The sequence below is a fragment of the Myotis brandtii genome, unplaced genomic scaffold, assembly GCF_000412655.1.
Source record: "Myotis brandtii unplaced genomic scaffold, ASM41265v1 scaffold250, whole genome shotgun sequence".
NCBI classification, from domain to species: Eukaryota; Metazoa; Chordata; class Mammalia; order Chiroptera; family Vespertilionidae; genus Myotis; species Myotis brandtii.
Window position 1 is genome coordinate 7,268,489 of NW_005359478.1, and position 21,847 is coordinate 7,290,335.

The 21,847-nt window shown below is 42.2% G+C and overlaps 1 protein-coding gene and 1 long non-coding RNA gene across 2 annotated transcripts in view; one reads left to right on the forward strand and one right to left on the reverse strand.

The window, feature by feature from the left end:
• Window positions 1-21,847, forward strand: part of PAPPA2 (pappalysin 2) — a 220,893-nt gene that overhangs the window by 131,956 nt on the left and 67,090 nt on the right. The window contains exons 12-14 of the mRNA XM_005867693.2: window positions 1,790-1,925; window positions 2,364-2,580; window positions 20,133-20,304. Coding sequence (XP_005867755.1) covers window positions 1,790-1,925; window positions 2,364-2,580; window positions 20,133-20,304 — 525 coding nt within the window. The remainder of the gene's footprint in view (window positions 1-1,789; window positions 1,926-2,363; window positions 2,581-20,132; window positions 20,305-21,847) is intronic.
• Window positions 2,217-13,444, reverse strand: LOC106726339. Its single transcript, XR_001362402.1, has 3 exons — window positions 13,435-13,444; window positions 8,837-8,842; window positions 2,217-2,316 (listed from the first exon to the last, which is right to left on the reverse strand). It is a non-coding gene; the product is annotated as an uncharacterized LOC106726339 (long non-coding RNA).

Below are 21,847 nucleotides of genomic sequence, written 5' to 3' on the forward strand. Positions count from 1 at the left end.
GGACTTTGATGTCCTCTGCTGCTGGAGTTGAGGGCTTTGCGAGAAGTGTGGCTGTTGGTTACCTTACCGTGTGTTTCATGTCTAGCCCTCATCCAGCCAGGGACAAAGGACCTCATATTGCAAGCCATAATCTATGGGTCTGGATATTTCTTAAGTTGTAAAGGAATATTTATTACGTCAAAGAAGGGAAATGAAAAAGGGGGGAAAGACACTGTAAAAAGAGAGTGTTGCTGGTCTTTCCCTCAAAGGAGGAGAGGAAGAAGGGAGACTTGTGCTCCATCGACCACTGCAAATCATAAAATCCCCCTAATTAAGCCAGCAGTGCAAATGAACACTATAAACACACCACCAAGACTTGGGGAAATTTAGTCTGCGGACAAGGAAGAATTCTCGTGAAAATGGAAAACATGATTTACTTTTGAGAGGAGGTCCCTGCCATTCCACATGGACCTCACTTTTACTCCAAGGACAGTTTTCCTGGGCTTCATCACCCTCAGAACCTGAAAAAAAGCTAGAAATGTACACAGGTTCTAACAATGTAACTCCCAGATAACACCAGGGAAGGTGGGAATTCCTTCTCAACAGAAATTAAGAGCAATGTTGAACATACCATAACAATATATAGATGATGTACTATAATGTTGTACCACTGAAATCTATGTAATTTTATTAACCATTGTCACTCCAATAAATTCAATAATAAAAAAGAAGAAAAAGAGAGTCAAATCCACTTATGGTTTCCTAGTATGTCCCTACTTTATTTGCTATATAAAAGGGTATTTAATTGTCCTTCTATAGACTAAAATCATTCTGCAATCAGTAAACAAATATCTGGAATATGTATGTAATCCAAAGGGTAAATAAATAAAGTCCTATATAGAAAAATAAAAGCTCCCCTGTGAAAATCAGGAAAAAAAGAATAATGTTAAGCTATAGGAAATTAAAATTACCACCTCAAATGATTTCAGTGTAAAAAAGCAGCTCTCCGGGTCATCCCCAATTCTATGATGTTTTCTTTCATATTAAAGGATTTCCAGGGATAAGACTTCCATAGTTCACTCTGAAAGACTATTTGATTGTTAATCAGCCTAACCATGGAGGCATATTCTTTATAAATAACTAGGTTTTTCTGTGCCTCAGTGTTGGCTTATTTTCCAGCCAAGGATAGGACATACATACTTGGCGCACCAGGAGACCCACATAAGAATAAACAGTTTGGCAGCTTCTAATATCACACACAACAGACTCCGCAATAACCTCTCCCCCATGTCAGAGTTCATGTACTAAGAGGAAGGTTCTGATAAAAATGTTAGGAGAAGAATAATTAGCTGGGCTGGTTCAGAGCAAAACATTTGGGAGGTTCTGATAAAAATGTTAGGAGAAGATGGGGAGGTGGGGAAGAATAATTAGCTGGGCTGGTTCAGAGCAAAACATTAGCTCAGTGACCGTCTTTGTCCACCACTCTCACTGTGGAAACAAGGAGGTATTGGCTGGTCCTGTGGTGCCTTATTGTCTCTTTAAATGATGTTTCTGAGGCATTTAAAGAAAGACTGGTTGAAGCAAAAAAGAAACAGTTGAGGCCAGAAGTCCCAGAAAAAGATGGGAAGCTCAGTAGCTGACAGTTATCTTCTTTCCATCTAATTTTATTTAACTTTTGCTGTGACTTTGGACATCTTTGTGTGCCTACTCCACATTCTTCTCATTTGTAAGGGAGAAGGGAGCTCTTACTTAATGTGTTTTGATAGACCAATGGAGATAATGGCTCACACATATCTGTGCTTATGCCTAGGTGTGTTTCAGTAGACCAGGAGTGGCCACAACAATTTTTATTTTCTTGACGTCTGATGGCCTGGTATCTGGGAAACGTCTGCGGCCCACAGTGACCGTCCACCTGACTGATATCAGTGGAAACAACCACTCTCTTGGTGAGTCTGACAATAGGGCTACTAGAGGACAATCCATAGACCAGGAGTCCGCTCCATATCTGCCTCTGATATTGTTTGGGACCTTGCGCATGTTACACAGCTATTGAGAGGTTAAAATGAATACTAGATATGAAAAAAATGGTGCTACATTAATGATTTTCAACCTTTTTCATCTCATGGCACACCAAAAAAAAACCAACTTTTTTTTTGCCAATATGACCCAAAAAAAGGTATAATTTAGATTCATCCGCACTGGATGGCTACTGTGTTGGCTGTTGTCATTTTTTTTCATTTGACAATCTGAGAGACAAGAGGTCAGTGCCTCTGACTAAATAGTCAGGTATTGCATGGTTTAAAAATTCTTGCAATACACCGGTTAAAAATCGCTGAGCTACCTGAATGGCTTAACATATGATTTATGTCCTTATTTCTCTCCAGGAATCTATGAACTGTCATGCCAACACAACCCACTGGTTGTCAATGTGACCCTTCACCCGAATGTCCTCTCCCACCTTACCGCCTCTGTGCTGCTGAATTTCTCATCCCCATTCGTAGGCATCTCAGCAGTGGCTCTCAGGACAGCCTCCCACCTGAATCCTTCACTTCCTAATGACTGCGTCCCAGAGCATGAGGGGCAAAATCATCAGGGACAGAGGTACAAAGTCCTCTTCCTTCCTTTCTTCCTTTCTTTTCCACGTAGCTGTGATGAGATGCTATCAGTTCCATACGTAGCATTGTGTATGCAGTGGGTGCTTAATCACTAACTATAAAAAGGGGCTAAGAACTGCTAAAAAGACATAAGAAGTAAGCAAAGAACCATTGGTAGAAGGCCCATTTGGGTTTTATATTTTGTTTTTCATTTCTTTACTGAGCATAATATTTTATGTAAATATTTAACATCTTTACAAGGTCTTAAAATATTTTTTTATGTATAAAACCACTGCCTTTAAATTAATCTTGTTATATAAACTGCCAAAAATTTGTGGCCAAAAACCCAGTGTTCCCTAAGCAATCTATGCTTTCTCACTTGCTCCCACCTGAACAGTGTATTTAACAAGGCTAACAGTTTCCAAGGCGTGTGATATAATCAAGTAGAGTTACATATGGAAAGCAAGAATATGTTAGCTACATGTGTCTTTTTGAGGACATCTGTGTTTGTCATCATATAGATAGACCTTTCTTGGACTTTAGCCAAAGGTAGTGGAGGGACTCTAATCCGTAGTGTTGCTGTGCCCAGATTGGCCCTGATGGGGGAGCACACCAAACACAGTAATCTTTGCTGTAGTTGGGCTGGACTCATTCTATGAATGGTCTGATCAGTTGGGTGGGACACTAGGTAACAGGTTCAGTCCCTCAAGGAGTGTGGTCCCCTAGGCAATTGGGACTACAGTCACAAAAGCTTGGTTTCCAGGCCATGCTCCATCACCAAGGAGAAAGTCTGATACCACCATACCCAACCTAGGTATACAAGAAACCCAACCATAGTATGGACTAAGAGTAGATGTCACTAGAATAATATATTAATTATCTTCTGTCCTGTAGCAAATTATACCAAAATGTAGTGGCTTATCACAATTTGTGTGGGCCAGGAATATCGATGCACATCAGCTGGGTGCCTCTGGCTCAGAGTCTCTTATGAAGTTTCCATCCAGCTGTTGGCCAAGGCTTGGGTGGAGCTGGAGAATTCACTTCCGAGCTCACTCCTGTGGCTGTTGGCAGACCCCAGGAGATTGGCATCCAAGCTCACTCACCCAGGTGCTGACAGTGGGCATGCTCACGAAGGCGTTGCTCTGCTCCTTGCTGTGTGGGCTCCTCCATAAGCTGCCTGAGTGTCCTTATGACATGGCAACTAATGATCCAAGTGACAAAGAGAACAAGAGCATTTGAGTACATGCAACTGTCCAGAAGTATGCCACAGTCCTTTTATAATATCATGTTGGAAGTGAATACCGTTATGTCTGGTATTATTTATTCCTTAGTAATGTGTCAATAAGTCCAGCTCATGCTCAAGGGGAGAGATTTGCATCAGGGCATGGATCATTAGGGGCCACCTTAGAGGCTATCTACCCCATGCAGTAATAGTGGTGGCTTACATTTGTTAAGTGCGAACTCTGTGCCAGGTATTATTGCAAGTGCTGGGGAGAGAGAAACAGTAAGTCAGGGTAATGCACACTGGAACATTAGCTAGTTATCTGCAACTCCTAAGTCTTCTTAGTGAACAAACATCATCACATATTAACACAAGAATGTAGACTATTAAAATAACATTGCTTACTAGAATTATTGCCTCTTTCTCATGTGTTTTCAAATTATTTTCTCCACTGGCTCTACCTCTGGCCTCAAGTCATACAGAATCTTTTCAGGTCCTTGAAACATGTGTTCTTGATGAGCTTCATGTCTTTGCACATAGTGTTCCTACTTTCTTGAATGCCTTCCAGTCCCTGTCCACTTCAACTCATGCTTCACAATCAGGATTCACCTTCTTTGGTGGAGTTTTGGCAGACTCCCTCCCTGCCTCCAGAGGGTCTCGGACACAACCCACACTCTACAAAAGCATCTATCACACTGGGTGGTAACTATTTACTTGCTGTTTGTTCCCACTAAACTCTGAGCAGCCTGCAGTGGGGATTCTGCTAAGTATCTCTCAGTACCTAGCAGAAGGCCTGGCACATAGTAGGGATCAGAAACTGTGTTGAGTGACAGTTACAGACTTTATCTCTCAATGCTCCATGGAAGAGAACTGAACAAGCAAGCCAGAAAAGTAGAAGTCACAGCCTCAGTAGACTCAAGAGATGGGGATTCTCACTATTGCAGCTATGACGTTTTGATAAAGAAGTTGATTACCAGAGATTATTGCTGCACTGCTGCTAGTTCTTCACCTATTTTCACTTGGCACTGGGGGAAAAACAAGTTTCCTATGCATGCATGCAAACCAGCAGAAACAAGATACGACTCTCCAGTATACATAGAGTGTATCTGGAATGCATAAGCAATTCCAAACCACATCTGACTGACAGGAACCATGCAAATTGGCTTTTCCTTCTCCGCCAGCAAATCAGTGCAATATAGTAAATTTTGATACACAGGGAACTGAATAGATCCCATATATTTGCTTTTGGAACAGATTTAAAATCGGTATCCCTCCATACTCTGAAAGATTAGAAGAAGTCTTTCTGCATCTTTGTATCAATCACAATTGTAGATGTAGATAGACCATAATATGAAACCCTCAAATTCTGGGCACAGTGAGAGGGATTCCTGGCTTCCTCCTTCTTACCCCTTACGACCTGAATTCCATTAATACTAAAATGGGCAAGGGAGAGTTGACAGAGGCCTGGCAGTAGATGTGTTAGCCATTTTGCTTTTAACAAGTAATGACCAATGGCCTGTCTGTCCTACCACATGCATCTTGATACCAGCCTGACTGGCCCACAGAGCCTCAGTGGAGGCCAGTAAACCCATGTCTGGCTCTCCAGTGACATTCACAATCCTTGGCTTGGACCCATTGGCTTTGAACTCTATCTTCATCTTGTTTCCCATTCTGCTTTGACAGCTACACAGTTTATGACCCTTTGGGCTTAGCGTACTGATAATGAACCCTTTTAATGAAAACCAAGTTTAGTGCTCCAGGTTTTGGCCATAAGTGCTCAATAAGATCTCAAGTCATTCTTACTTTCTAGCTGTTTCCAGCTCTAGCCACTTTAGGGAAAGGACCTACATGATATGCCATAACTTCCCATGAGTTAGAGCAGCGGTTCTCAACCTGTGGGTCGCGACCCCTTTGGCGGTCGAACGACCCTTTCACAGGGGTCGCCTAAGACCATCCTGCATATCAGATATTTACATTACGATTCATAAAAGTAGCAAAATTACAGTTTTGAAGTAGCAACGAAAATAATTTTATGGTTGGGGGTCACAACATGAGGAACTGTTTTAAAGGGCCAGAAGGTTGAGAACCACTGAGTTAGAGTATCAGGTAGATCCCCAACCAATCCAGGACTGTGTTGATGACTTTGGAAAGTGGGAATCATCTTTTTGATCAATGCAGTGGGAGAGTGTGTTCGAAATATAACCCACACACTAATAGGTTAATTTGCCTTTGAGTGCATTTGCGTGTAGCTAATCAGAACTCTGATTATCTACTTTGGAAATTCACAAGGTCAAGTCCAGAAGAATTCACTAATAGTAGAGAATCACTGATGGGCATGTGGTATCTGCTATGACAGAATTGTTCTTCCAGTCACATGAACCCAGTGGAAACATTGATTGTAACTTCTCTGACCCTAACTAATGGTGTATCCACCAGATCCTGTGTTGACTCTTCTGAAGAACATTATCTCCTTTCCCAGGGTGTGGTCTCATGACAGTGGTTGAAACTTCTGACTATGCATCTCTTTTCAGTATTTGCACTTTCCCTCCTATTGATTTTTCTTTCTACCTGCTCTAGAAAAGGTTGGAATTGTACTGTAACCTTCCAAACAAGTGTGCTTCTTTCACGTTTTCCTTGTATTTTAAGCAGTACTGGCTTTTTATACTTTGATGTGGAATAATTAGGTATATAACTGTCCATGACTGTTTCGTCTTTATTAGGATCAAACCTCTTGCCAATCCTTTTGCCCCTTGAAATGCTTTTGTCTTTGTATTCTACTTCATCTGGGATTAAAATTTCCATCCCTGATTTCCATTTGTTTGATAAATATTTGCCTTTCTTTTATTTTTAACCTTTCCTTTTCTTGACTGCCAGTGAGCCCAGGGCACATTGCTTCATGGAATTTTTTACAATGACAGTAGGATTTCACTGTATAAAACTGCTCCAAGATCTTATTCTGAAAATTTATCTCATGACCTCAAGCCTCTGGTATTCTTTAGGACTCTAGCATTTTTCTCTTTGGGACATTTATGTCTCAGGGTCCAATGGCATTTGCCAATTCTCCCTGCTCCCTTCTTCCATTCCACCTGACCAAAATTGCTATATTCCCTGACCTGAAGTTTTGAAATAGTAAAGAGAGGGCAGTACTGATGAGGACTGATGGATGCAGAGCAGATCTGTGACCCTTGAAGGTCAGTGTCCAGTTTTCTGGTCTTTACCTGGGCCAAGGAATGAAGAAAGAACTTCCCATTTCCCTCTCTTCTTTGAGTGTGGCCCCATTCCTTATTTGCTTTTTCTTCAGAAAAAAAAATCCATGCTTGGGCTTCCAATGATGTTTCTCAATTCAGCTTCCATACATTTTAAAATCAGGAGGAAATCCTCACAGATTCCACCTGTCAGTCTTAGTTTTTGCTATTGATAAGAGTTTTCTTCTTATTTTTTTTTTGTAGTATTGGTATGTAAGCGGCAACCAGGGAGAAATTATTTCATAGTATTCATGTGAGATTAACTGAGAATGAGATGTGGAATTTGTAGTACGTTCTAATACCCCATCATTACCTTTTACCATCCCCCCTTTACAAGATGTGCCAGGGATCCTTGAATGTGTTGCTTCTCAGCCCTCAAGCTGTGTCTGGGTGCCATCCTCTGTAACACCAGAACAGAAGTGACCCTTTGCCAGCTGGCATGATGTTAAGTTTTGTCAGTAGAGGGTTCTGGAGAGACGGCAGGAGGATGGAGCATCTCTTCGTGGTTTTGGTGTGCTGTCTTCCCCTTTGCTGCTGTGATGTGTTTGGCAGTGGTGTGCGCAACACTTACAGTCAAGGCCAGCAGCTGCTTGGTGTTCCCAGTTGGATCTTTGTCATAATCAGCCAAAGGTGAAAGCTCAGTAGTTATGATCCCGCTGCACTTGAGGGATTGCTAGCATCCCATTTCCCACTGGCAAGGAGCTGAGCATTGTCAGAACCAATTGGTCCCCAGATCCTGTCTTTGTGAATCTGTCTCCCAGTATCACTTCTGGTTCTATTCTGAGTCAGTCTGGGTCCAGTCAGGGCACAGTAGCTACAATAGGGAAAGTTTAATATAAATAACCATTAACTAGTAACAGAGGATGAACTACTAAGGGGTATGGAGAACTCTAATTCATAGAAGAGCGGCAGATAAAGCAACTCTTACTTTTAGGGACAAGGGAAGAGTATCAAAGGAAGGAACAAAGAGGCTGTGGGAGGATCTCTATGGAGAGAGTGGGTGGTGGCACCTCGGGTGGCAGGGAAGTTCTCTGAAGTTTCATAGGCTGTGGCTGGTGAGAATGACACCCCCCAGTGGGGTGCTGCTGATCAGAGCTCATGAGGAAGCTGCTTGCTGGACAGCTTGCCTTTGGGGCACATGAAACTTTCTGAGGAGCCATTCCCTGGCGTACATTTGAGACCTGCTGGAAAGTCAGCTAGGGTGCTGGTGGGACTTGATGGGAGTGTAAGATGTCATTGAAACTTGTTAAGAGGCGAGCACCAAGAGTGAAGGACTGAAGCTCTGTTGGACATCAAGTGCGGCAGAAGCAAGGAGAGGAAAACATATAGGAATCAAGAAGAGATGCCCTTTCTTCTGCAGTGTCTCTCCAGTTACGATATGTCTCCTGGAAAACATGATGTGATATTAACTGGTGAAAAAGCAACATTTGCATGGCCCATCTCTGGGCAACGAAGGATGGATTTGGAACTGAGAGGCAATAAGTTGGTAACTGGCAGAAAAGGTCAAGAAACCCCTTTCTCTCTACTTTTTATATTTCAGATAAGATTTTTTAAAAAGTTCTAACTTTAATAATAAGACAACTTTTCAATATAATGCCTAAGTAGAATGACCTCACTGGAAATGCACATTTTCTTTTTTTTTTAATTTTTATGTTTTGACCTTACTTGAAGTCCAAGGCAAACATAAAGTATAAATACCTCATTAGCTTATTCAGTGTAAATACACATTCTGATTGAGATGGAAAACAAGTAATAGATACTCATAAATATAAAACTTAGTGGGTTCTGAGGTTTACCTTAAACTATAGCTTATCAAAGCCAAGTATTCTAACTTAAAATTGAGTGTGATATTAATCTTTTTAAATGAATATCTACATGGAAAACTGAGTTCTTTCTTCTCTCTCTCATTCTTACTCTCATGCTTTCTCACTCACTTTATATAGTCATGCTTTGATCCTTTTTTATCATTGTGGATAATTGATTCATGCAATTATTTAGTTCTAATACAATGAGTGTGTGTGTGTGTGTGTGTGTGTGTGTGTGCACACATTGTATGTACATAGCTGTATTTCACTTTAAGAAAAAGAAAGGCTTCTGAAAAGTTTAAAGTAAATGGATTTGTAAAACCATTCTATATGGTGTGTGTGTGTGTGTGTGTGTGTAGAAAGAGATAGACTATGCATCATTTAAAATGTTTACTAAGTGCCTACAGTTGCCAGGAATCATTTTTCAATTGAGGAAACTGAGACTCAAGTGCACAAATTCACCTTATTTGAGATTAGCACAACTAAGACTAGAATTCAAGTAATTTGTTTTTATTAAAGAAAGTTTTCATTATATGAATGGAAGACTGTTTCAGAAATATACTCATGTCTACTGCTGTCCAAGAAACACTGCCACCCTCCCTCACACTGTATTTGGATTGGGGTAACAAGGGTTTAACTGACCTTGGGATAAATAAAGAGCACCTCTAGTTTAAATGTGTTTATGTAAATGGCATATTTATTTTGAGGAAACCCTGAAACCAAGAAATGTAGATGTGGGCTCCAAGTAATGCAGGTACGCTAGTGATCTTTGATGAAGTAGGTGAAAAGGGTGGAATTGAAAACATACTTGGGACTTTGGGGAAAGTTCAGGAAATGAATTTCTAGATTAGAGAAGTTTTATGGGCAGAATCCAGGGGACTTGGGGTCATTAGAAAAATAGAATTTTTAACCCAGCTCCATTTGGGTCCTAGCTCAGACAAGAAATAATTTTGCTTCTCATAAGAGAAAATCAGAGAAAAAATATTTCACTCTCTTGGAGATTACTACAAGTGCAGGTAAGCCAGAAAGGGGACCTACAATTTTGAAAGCCTGGTTTATGTGTGTATTAGTTGTCTATTGCTACTACATACTCGTCAGCTTAAACCAACACACATTTACACTCGCAGTTCCTGAGGTCAAGATTTTTAGACCAGCCTTAACTGGATCCTGTGTAAGGTTACAGTGAGATGTCAGCCAGGACTGGGTTCTCATCTGAAGGCTTGAGTGGGGAAAGTCACAGGGTTTTTAGTTCTTGGTTCTGAAAGGCTGAGGGCCTCAGTTTCCTGCTGGGGGTGGCACTGAGGCTGTGCTCAGTTCCTTGTCACACAGCCATCTCCCTTGGCCAGCTCTCACATGGCCGCGTGTTTCCTCAAAACCATCAAGAGAGAGGATCTCTCAACAAGGATAACTTTCAGTCTAGGCAAAATAATCAGAAGGACATTGTCTTATTTGACATATTCAGGTGCTTAGAAGCCAGTCACAGGTCCTCCCCATACAGTTGAGGAAATGATACGGTGTGGATTCTAGGAGGCAACAGTCATGTTCAGCTCATTATGTTAGCTTGGACTAGTTGAAAGTGTGCATAGACCTTGGAGTTGTAAGCATCTAATTGTGTGTCTCCTAACCTGACAGAGGCACATACTATACTAACGGAATTTTAACTCGCCACACAGCCTGGGCCACAATGGGCATGTGAGGAATTTGAATGCAGGACAAAAGCATGAAGGAAGAACAGTAATTTCCAGAGTAAGGTCTTCTCATAGACTTTCCCCAGTTCTTGGTTGGTCAGATTGTCTAAGCCACCTTCTATCAGAGAATGTCCTCTCAGTTCTCCACTCTTTAGATATACCACCTTTGTTTTGTGAGTGATCCTTACCCATATTTTATTCCCAAGTTAATTTCCCCCTTATTCCTAAGCCTGAGCCACCTTCAGAGCTCTGTTCTTTGTGGCTCAACTGGAATTACTATAGTATTCATTCATGTAATTTTAATTTAGTAATATCAGTTTGTTTCCTAGAAGATTATAAAATTATATAAAACCTAAAAAAAAATTTGTGGTTATTTTTCAAATGATCTGCATCATGATTATTTTCATAATGTTGGATAATTGAGAGTTAATTGTTTTAGTAATTTTGGTCTAGTGTGTAAATGAGTGTGTGTGTGTTTGTGTGTGTTTCATTTTATGTAAGGCATTCTTTTAGAAAAGGTTAATGTCCTTTTTTATAACTAAATTTTAAAAATGATTTAACTTTTTAAATGGTAGTGCCATTATAAAATTATTTTTTTAAGTAAAAAATAAATGTTTTTGGAAAGAGTAGTATCATCCCCAGATTTTCTCCTCTTTCTTTCCTTTCTTTTTCCTGTATAAATCTTTTCCTATTTACTTAAAGCAACCTAAGCATGGACACACAAACTGTGCTTCCCCAAGCAGGCCTGTCATCCACCAGGCCATCCATCACCCACCAGGGTAATCAAAATCTCTAGTGGATTCTCCTCCTTCCCCCATAGTTAATGGACAAATCATTCTGGGAAAAGGAAGTTGGGCTAGAAACCTAGGGAACAGTTGACTCTGAGTCAAGAAAAAATAACAAACACACACAGTGTGCTCTTGTATGATTCTATATTCAAGGCAACAACTTTTAAACAGATTTACCTTATACATTAAAAACCCTTACTATTAAGCTATTATTGTGGACATCATAATAACAATAATATTGGTGTTCAGCTTCTGACGCTTGTATATGTAACATAAAAATGCACATAGACATTATTAACATACCTGCTATGTTGTTTTTCTCTGCTGGTGTAAAGAACAGGATCTGTAATTTAAAAACTGAGTTTTCAAAGCATAATGTAGATCTGGTTTGGGTTGGATGCTCAGGGATCAGCTGTAAGTTTCCATGCATGTACATTAGTTTAGGCACTGTTGCTTTCTCTGTGCAGCCTTTGTTCTTCAAGTTCTGTTTCCTGAAGCAAGGACTGCAATAAATAAATAATACTTAGGAAAACAACAACAATTGGTGATCACCAAGAACTTAATAATTTTCCGTTTGCAATGTATGAACTAGTGTAACATGCAGGGTTAATGTCGTCTGAGGCTGACTTACCCCACCTGCCTTGCCTCTTCAGAGCCCTCTTTCATGGAACCCTTGTGCTGTGCCACAAAAGATGTCTTTAGCCTGAGAAAGCTTTTCTCGAAAAGGTGGATCTGATGACAGAGAAGACAGAGCCTCTGTATCCCTAAATCAAGTACAGAGGATTTCTGGGTCACCTTCCATTGTACATAGAGAAAGCACAGGAGCTTGCTGCTGGGAAAGGCACTATAGATTTTGGTTGGGGGTGGAAGAGTGTGGTAGAAAGGAAAGCAACTTTCCCATAGAACTTCCTTTCTGTGACTTTAGGAATTCCAGAGAATTTGGGGGAGGAAGTATTCTCTTGTAGACTTTGCCACTTGGGAGATGTTGGGACTCAGGTATAAAAATTTCCCTTCTTGCTTATGCTGTAGCTCAGGGATAAGGCTGGGGCTGGATTGTAAGGCCTCTGATCCCTAGTCCAGAGGCCTGTGGCCAGAACACAGCTCAGTGCCTTGGCATTCCTTCCCTGCTGTAATCAGTGTGTGAGCCTGGTCTTGGTAACAGGATCATTCCATCTCTATTATCCGTCATTTTGCTTCATGCTTCATTATTCCCTGGAACCCTCATTGCTGCTGCTTTACCAGTTCCTATTGTGCTTCAGTTATTGGGAGCTCAGAGTTGAAATGCCAGCACTTTCCCTTCCTCCTTTGCCTGGATCAGGCTGCTATGCCCTGCCAGGCATCTCCTCCCTGACTTGTCCCATGTAGAACATTCAGATGACCTCCCTCTTGATAGCCCCACAAAGTAAAGGGCTCCTTCCTTCCTTTTGCTAGGGACTACATGTTAAAACATTTGCTCATTCGCTGGTTCCTCACCTTTTATTTTTAGGAGAGGATTTCCTTTGAGTGCTCTAGGATGATGGGAAGTGTTCTCTCTTGCTGCTGGGAAAGCCACTGTAGAAATTAAATATGTATTGCATTTCTACTCATTTGATTATCTTCTTTCCCAAAGCAGTTTAGCAAATTAACGTTGAACCGGTTTTTGTTTCTTAAGCAAGGAAAGAATTATAGCTGCTCAGTTGTTCCGTAGGTTTCTTGCCCAACTTCCTTTTCCCAGAATGACTTGTCCATACAATAGTGGGGAAGGAGGAGAATTCACTGAAGAGGATTTGGAGTGTCCTGGCCCATGATGGATGGCCTGGTGGATGATGGGTCTGGGGAGGCACAGTGAGTGAGCTGTTTGAGTCTTTTCAACTATTTGCTCTCATGGGGTATTAGAGGAACAAAGAAAAGGTCATGGACATGATCTCATTTAGGCAATTACTGGACTATGACTAGACTATTATAGAAATGACCTTTATTAAAATGTTATCTTGTCTGAGATGGCTCCTAGTGGGATACATTCTAAGAACCAGTTGAGTGACAGCTTTTGAGTGGAAAGCTAGGAACGGGCACAGACAGTTTAGGGAGACTTGGTGTTGGTGTCTCCCTCTAAGGAATTGGCTGGTTTTAATACAATGACTTTGAAACAGTGACTTTACAATGCCTTATCTCAGTTTCATAAATTACAAGGGTTTTTTCTTCAAGTCTGGACAATCTGCGCAGGCCTCTTTAAAATTGCAAATAATTTTTTGATAGAAATAGAAATGTTCTAAGTCATTATCAACTATTTATACCAGGGGTATTCTCTTGTAGACCTTGACAATTCAAAAGCAAACCAGGGCCCTGCTGGAATGCAACCTTGTGTGGGCATTGGGCAGTTTAGGGGAACAGAAGCAGAGAAAGTGATGCTGGACAGAGATGAGTTTAAAATGCCATCTGCTTTCCAGTTTTGCTCTGGTCTAGCCTGTACTTGTGGCCTCTCTTCCTGGCAGCTGGTGGAGAGAGCAGAGAAGACAAAAACAAATCAACATTTCTAGGGTCCTGTCATTTTGCCAGCCTGCCAAGGAGACAGACACTGTTGACAGGTTTGACCATAAGTTCTGTTTGGAACGGCTCAGGCCTTGTCTGGTTCTGTGTAGCCATAACCATGGAGCAGAGGAAGTGTGGTGATGGGGTGGCAGCAAGCCCAGTGCCCAGACCCCTACCTCTTGCTTTTGGCTACACCATCTAGTTTCACCACATGCTTTTAGGATTGTCCTTCCCCTTCCCTGGGCCTTCATTTCTCCATAAGCAAGTGAGCCATTGATGTTGCAAGGCTTGGAGTGCCAGGAAGAGCAAAAGGACAGAAGGGAGTAATCTTCCAAATCTGATGTCAGTTGAGGACTGACAAATTCTGGGATTACAAGATGATGGGAACACGGGGAGCTTCTGTTGGGGAGTCCAAAAACTTTATGGGGAAAGGAAGCCAAGGCGGAAAGGGAGAGTCCCAAAGGGGCCCTGCATGTGTTTTAGATTCTACTTTTATAGGTAAATTTGGAGCTCCTTCAAGGTGCTGGCTTGCAAATCATCAAGCCCTCAACTTACACATAGTTGATGAGAAGCCAACTACCCCTTCTTTCTGTCCCATAGGTACTGTTCTAGCAACAGCACAAATAGAAGCTCCTGCCATTCAACTTTATTCACAGGACTGTGTTGTTCCCTCACTTAACTCCACCTTTCACAATTCCCCAGGCTTGGCCGACAAATGTGGCTGGGGAAGTGTTTAATTGGTACCCAGGGATGAATAACAGGTAGTGGGGAGTCCTCAGTGCAGTCAAGTGGGGGCTGCAGTGATCACTCCTCATTAGAAAATGCCCTATGTGGAAAGGGTTGCTGCCCTTGCATACTGCAGAAAAAAAGTGTGTATATAAAGTCGTTGCTATTGTTTCTTATGGGTGATTCTGTTCCCTGGTGCATGCTAGGAAGCACATTCCCTGGGGGTTAGCCAGCGATTGTTTTGACTCTTCCTTTGGTATTCCACATATTTTATAATCTACATTAACATCATGGGTTCTGAAACTTGGTGACACAGGGCTTTTGAAAGGGAGTGCTTTTGGCTAGGTGATATAAATCTGTTTCTCTTTAGAAGGACAGGGGGCATCTGGATGGAACTGCTAGTGTTACAACCAAGCATGGTAAAAACTGGGCCCAGAATTAGAAATGAGCAAAGCAAATTACTCAGTACTGTGGCTACCAGAGTCCAGCCCTGAACTTAAAAACAGGTCACATTCTAGAAAGAGACGGTCATCTCCCAACAGGGATATTTTGAGGTGCCAACTTTGGGGCAGAGACTTCAACAGAGGCAGGAGAAACCTCCACTTTTCCTGGGATACAGGAATGAAAAGAGAAGTCTGCTTTGTGCAATAAATTCATCATTTCTCAGTCATGAGGGAAGACTGAGAGCTCCTACTGAGAGTCTTCTGTTGCTCTCAGATGAGAATCTTCAAAGAACTTGAATTAATTTTCCCTTCCCAGTTGGTACGATCCTTGAGTGAGACTCCTCAAAGTACCAGCATTGTACTACCCAAGGAGGCCGATAGTCCCTGTCCTACACAAAGAAGGGCCAGAGTAAGGAGGAGGCAGAATGGGAAACCAGAGCAGAGGCCATCTCCTTTTGCACTGGTTTGGAGAAGCAGCAAAGCTCTCTAAGGATGGATGCTATCATTATTATTTGGTTTTGCTGTTGGGGGTGAGAAGATTAATGAGGACTTGGTCTCTTCCAGTCCACTCCACATTCTGTCCACCATCTGCTGCCAAATCCAGAGCATACATTCCTTCTTAGCCCACACCCTCTTATTTCAATAAGAATCAGTAAAACACAGTGGGGGAATGGAGAGACATCTGATCCTCTTTTACTATTTAACTTTAAAAGGGCTGTTTCTACCGAAACTACTGGCACAGCTCTTTGGTCAATGGTGGCACTTTTTGGATAAAGGAATTGCAATCTTGTGTTCAACTAAACAACTGAAAAGTAGGGACATTGAGTAGAAACTTACACTGGGCAAGAAAGATCGTGCGAAACTCCCTCTTGGGTTCTCCACCACATCCTGCCCACTCATGGTTTTCTGTACTCCCACCCCAATACCACCATCACCTCATCTATGAAATTAAATACCATGCTAGAGCTGGAAGGGACCTTCAAGAGAACCTAGTTCAACCCTGTCATTTTACAAATTTGCAGACAGAGGGCCAGAGTAGTTAAGAGATTTACCCAAGGTCATAGAGATAAGCACCAACAAGCCAAGACCTGACCTCAGCTCACATAGGTTTGCTGCTTTCTGCATCATACCATGCTCTTCCTTAAAAAGTGTGGTGCAGATGCCAGCTGGTTTCTCCTAAGCTAGCCTGGAGTCCAGACATCAAATTGTGGTCAGCTTTCTCTGGCTGCCTGAGGGAGGGCGGGATATTGACTAGAAAAATTTCATAAGCTGATGTCATCCTGATTCTGAGCCGAAGTTTAATTAAATGCTTGTTTGTTATTATATTGTAGTCTCAGTGCAGTAAAAAGATCTAGAATAGCTCATCATTTCTTTTGCTCTCAGTTTCTTTATCTTTAAAAAGAGGAATTTGGGTTGACTTGCCTTTAAGGTCCATTTAAGTTTAAACATGGTATGGTTCCTTTAAGATCATTGCTGAACATTACTCCCCCCGCCCCCAGCAGTTATATTTAAGAAATGGGCTCTTTAGTTCATAATCTCCCATCAATCCTCACCTGGGAGAAATGTAGCTTGATTATGATTTACTCTGGAATATTGTCATAGCCTCCTGAACTTCAAGGGTGGCACAGCTCCTAAGGAGAACCTTGGGCCAAAGCTGTGAAGATGTGGACAGAACAGCCAGCACTTTGACCATTCATAGGAATTACCCAGCTTCCCAAATGTGGGCCTTGGCTGAAAGCTATGCCAACTTCTCTCTAGTGGCCTCAGGGGATGGAAAACTGAAAAAACTTGCCTGGTTTGGCATGTCCTGGGGGACAGCTCAAGACAGAAGTTTGTTAGTGGGTCTGTCCACTCCTTCTGCAGAGAATATTACCTGCTTTCTGGTGCCTCACCCTGTTCCTCACCCACCCCTGGACGGCAGGGGAGAACTTTAGGAACATGCTTTTAGTCTATCTTTAAATTAGATGTTGACTTCCTTCAGTATAAATTCTCCAAGTTCGTTAGCCAAAATTTAAGAGACCCACACATATTGAATTTTCTTCAGTAAAAACAAACAAACAAACAAACAAACAAACCCACAAAAACCCATCAGTTCTCAGTGGTAAAGAGGAAATGGTGATTTTGCCTAGGTTTTGAGAGTGCTGCCTTGCCCTGTGTTCTGTCTGTACAGCATCAGAGGTAACATTTCAGGGTATTATCTCTCAGGCTTTCCCCAATCCTATCCATTCATTGATGTCAAATCCTATCCAAGATAAAACGTTCTCTGGAATGGCCATGAATGTATAATCAGTAACACATAGTTTAATTATTTTCTCTCTCCTGCTGTATTGAAAGTTTCTTCAGAGCAGGGGAATGTCTTCTGCTTTTGATCTATCTGGTGGCCTCTATGTGGTATTTTGTGCTCAATACATGAGAGCATAATGGTTGAGCAGTGGGGCCAGTTTCTCCTGGAATCAGCCCTGTCATTTTATAGTCTTGGCCTATAGATTTATTGACATCTTTCGGGTTACACATATTCAGGCCTTTCTGGTGCTGCATTTCACTCCTGGTGAGCATCAAAAGTCTAAAAGAAAAAACTCATGGATGCCAGGATCCCACCCCAGGCCTATAGAATGAAAACCTCCAGGGGACAAAGTCTGGGCATCTATATATTTTTTAACATTTCCTGAGTAAAATGTAAAACTATGGTTGACAGAGCCTGCCTCATGGCATACAAAGGTCACCCCTTCATGGAACTGTGCCACCAAAGGCTTCCCAAGGACAGGTGTCACTCACAGACCCAACCAACAAAGGAAAACCACAGATCATCATAGCAGGACAGTGCTGAGTTTAGGCCTGGATGACCACAAGCAGCTGATGTTCAAGAGCAGAACAGCCTAGGGTTAAATACATTTGAAACAGGGATTCTTCAGTTGAAAGCATTTTTTAAACCCTCACATATAATGACTTCGGGGAGTGAGGACAGAAGAGAGAGTAGAAGCTTATCCAGAGAAGTGGAGAGGCCAAAAGCAAAGCTAGGATCACGGTAGGTGGCCGTCTACAGAGGAGTGTGATTTCTAAGGCCCTCCTGACTCACAATTCCATCATGAGAAACTCATTCCTTTGGCTTAAAACTTTGTCTCCTGTTAAAATGGAAATACCTGTGAATCACATCTGACTGGGTTCATCATGTGCTTACCTAAGAACACGTTGTGATGAGGTGTGAGGAAAGATCTGGAAAAAGTGGGTGGAAGGTTGAGGCTCTATTGCCAAAGGAGGAAACACACTGAGCAGGACACCCTGCAGTCCACGGCTGCTGGGCAAATGTGGCCAATTCCATTTGCTCTCATTTAAGAGAAAACTGCTCAAAAGGGAGGTGTACTGTTAAATATTCTATACTTTCCCCCTGGCGGCCCTACTGAGGAGCTCCTTGGCTCACCTGGCCTGTGCTGCTAGCTTTTGAATTGAGAAGAAAGCAACAGGGAAGCAGCCTCACCCCAGGGAGATGGCCTCGTGGTCTAGGCTGGCCCCAGAGTGAGGGCTCTGAGCTCCAGCCCAAGGATTTTCCTCCGACTCGCTGTGTGGCCTCCAGCCAGTCTCCAAACAGCTTTAGTTTTCTTGCATGTCAGACCAAGATAAATACCAAACTTCCCCCCTCTCTGGGGCATTGTAAGGTTTCATGGTTGTCCCTGTCATTAACACGTGTCCAAAGACCCTAAGAAGAATGCTTTTGAGAAGTTTTAAAGACTATTTTTTACTAGTTGCATTATCTTTATGATATTGGAGTTTATGTAGCATTAGGTGGAGAGGAGCATGCGCGGGTGGTAGGAAAACGGAGAACACATCTTCGCTCAGAAGAGCGGTGTTTGTAGTGGAAGAGAAATACAGAAGGGCTTTGGGGTTGAGGTGTGAGGGAGAAAAGTCTACAATTGGTACCAGATGCCATCAGAAGCTAACGACCTGACAAACACCGTCCTCATAAAACAAATTCCTTAAAAAGGAAGCACATGGAAATATAAACTAGTGAAAGAATCTGCAGCAGCTGCCCTAAAACCATTTCTCACTTCATAAACAGGTCTGGGTTTGGTGGTTTTTATTTTTTTGGTCTTGGTTTTATTTCATGTCACTTTCCCCCTGGTCTGTGCTCCCCTGTCTCACTCTTCCTCCCGTCTGCCAATGCTGGACAGACTTTACCCACTGGTAGTTATAGCAACCATAGTTAATGGAACCCCATCCTGGTGGAAGGAAGCTCATTCACAGGGTTTGTTTTGTGTCGTATCTCAGCACCGATTTGTCCTCAATGATGACATGGCATAATTGGATGGAGTTGTTGAAAAATAGCACGTGCTATTTCACATTAATTTCTTGGCAGAAAGCTGACATGAACCACAACCATTAATGACTCTGTTTTCCAGTACTTTCCACTTAACACATTGAAGAAATACGTTTTGTGGACATCAGGGCATGTAGCATCTATGGAACTTGGAGTTCTTTAGCATCACTAATGAGGTGTTCCGATCTGGTCCCATGGACAGTCAGGTTTCAGATACCTTATCCTGAGAGGTTGAATAGAGACTCAGAGGCAAAGATGTATTTCCTGTACTACCTGTGCAATTATTAGGGTTGGGTTGGGGAAATGCCTGCTGACAATTAATAACCCCTTCCCCAAACTCATTTAGTTCTCCCTCTGTTGGGGCTTCATGGAGTGTCTGAGGTGTACCACAGCATTGCAGGGAATAACCAGGGCTTAAAGGCTTTCTTTACATCACACAACTCCAATCCATTCATCCTATACCTGAAAAGCATAGGTAAAAGAAGTGAGAATGTCACTGCCATATAACTTCAGTCCCATGGGCATAGGATCACAAGCAGCAACTTTAGCACATTCAAATCAAATTTATCTCTTTTGGACCAGTGCTTTTAAAATCAATTCTCAATTATTTCAAGACAGTATGTGCATAGCCAAGACATTTTATTTTCCACCTTCTTAAAAAAAGTCACTGAACACTAATACAACTCAAGGAAAAATAAGGCAAATTGATGATGATGAAATTCACTGTAATCATTTTGGCTAATATTTAGCATCACTGCCAACAGCACCGAGAGCAAGAAAATATCTTGCTGGTCTAAGATGCTTCTCTTTCTGTCACCCCAGCTGTGTCCATCGGCCCTGTGGGGAGCAGAGCAGCTGTGTGCCACTGCTGCTGGAGCACACGGATGTGGTGAACTGTACCTCTGGGGGGCCAGGTCACATGAAGTGCGCTATCACCTGCCAAAGGGGGTTTGCCCTTCAGGCCAGCAGTGGGCAGTACCTCAGGCCCATGCAGGTGAGTGGGAACCCGTGGTTATCAGGACCGAATTCCTGGGGAGAAAGGGTCTTCATGTTCCTCTCCCTGGCCCCATCAAGGAAGGGCAGGTACTTGTCGATCAGGTGAAAGGAAAAATGACTCCAGCAAGCCAGGTGAAGCAAGGCTTTACAGAAGTGCAGGTGTCTAAGAGCCAGTGTTGTTCCCATTACCTGGGTGTCAGTTTCTCTCCAGATGGGCAGTAGGTAGGAATGCCTGTTCCATTCTTCTCCCTCTTCTTTGACCTTCAAGATGAGATGCCACAGTTGAGCCTTGTCCACAGTATGCAGGCAAGATGGGGGCAGCCACTTATCTGTGGTTCATGGTCTGACCCCCCAGTCCTCTTACAAGAAGGCTGGAGAGAAAGAGCTGATTTCCTTCCCTCAGTTCCTGGTGTGGGCATTATGTCATGATTCTAACCTTGATGGAATTGTCCAAATTTCTACAAGCTACCACATCTCCCTTTCCAGGATTTCAAGGTGACTTGGAGGTAAGAGCATGGCTTGGGAGACAGATCTGGAATGAAATTTTGGCTCCACTGTCTAATAGATGTGTAATTTTAGGTAAAAATCAACAAACAAAAGGAACTAACCTCTTTAAGCTTGTTCTCACATTTTTAAAATAATTAGGACAGAAGACTTTATGTCATTTTGTTATTCTGATGACTGACTGGAAATAGTTTTAAAGCTGCTAGCAGAATGATAGGCACAGAGCACTCCATTAAGCTACCATTATTATGAGCATGATGCTCTCTTCTCAATAAAAAATTGTGTTTTCCATTTTTTCTCTAGAGAGCTTTTGGTACTCTGCAGAGCAATTTAACCTTGAAATCACCCATTAAGACATAACCATAATATGAGATAGAGAAAGGAGGCAGCGAGATGTGGTATGATGAGGAAAGGGTAGGAGTGTGACTGGCAGTCAGATTTCAATGGTTTGGAAGAAAGGACTTTTTATTTTGTACCAGTTGACTGCCAGCAGGTTGTGGGTCAATGGAGAATTCACTTGCTTAGGGACAGTCAGAATTTAGAGTCATAGTCATTGGCTTCAGGTGGTTTAGGATCTGCATAGAGAGAAACAGTTTCAATATACCTTGAGACTATCCTTGGTGTATGATGCTTTGGTGATATGATGCTCTTATCACCCACCCATTCTTAACCCAGCTTAACTTGCTCTAGAAAAGAGAAAAAATGAACAACAACAAAAAAGATGCAAAGATTGGATAAATTTTTGTGATAGGTAAGGAAGGGGAGAGAAGAGAAGACAGGCTTTGCAAGTTATTAAAATTAAGAACAAATTCAAAACAAACATAGACAGTCCTTAATGAAGCCAGGAGAAAAACCAAGGCAATATATGCAGAGTTTGGGAGACATTCTTTAAATGATCATTGTAGTTTGAGCCAGACGTCCAGGTTGTAGGGTGTAAGGGACAGCATCTGAGTTGGGAGCTCACCCTTCACCGACCATATGGTGGAGTCAGCTCTCCAGCCAGCCTCTCCTGCCCACTCCCACCCCCCACCCCCCAC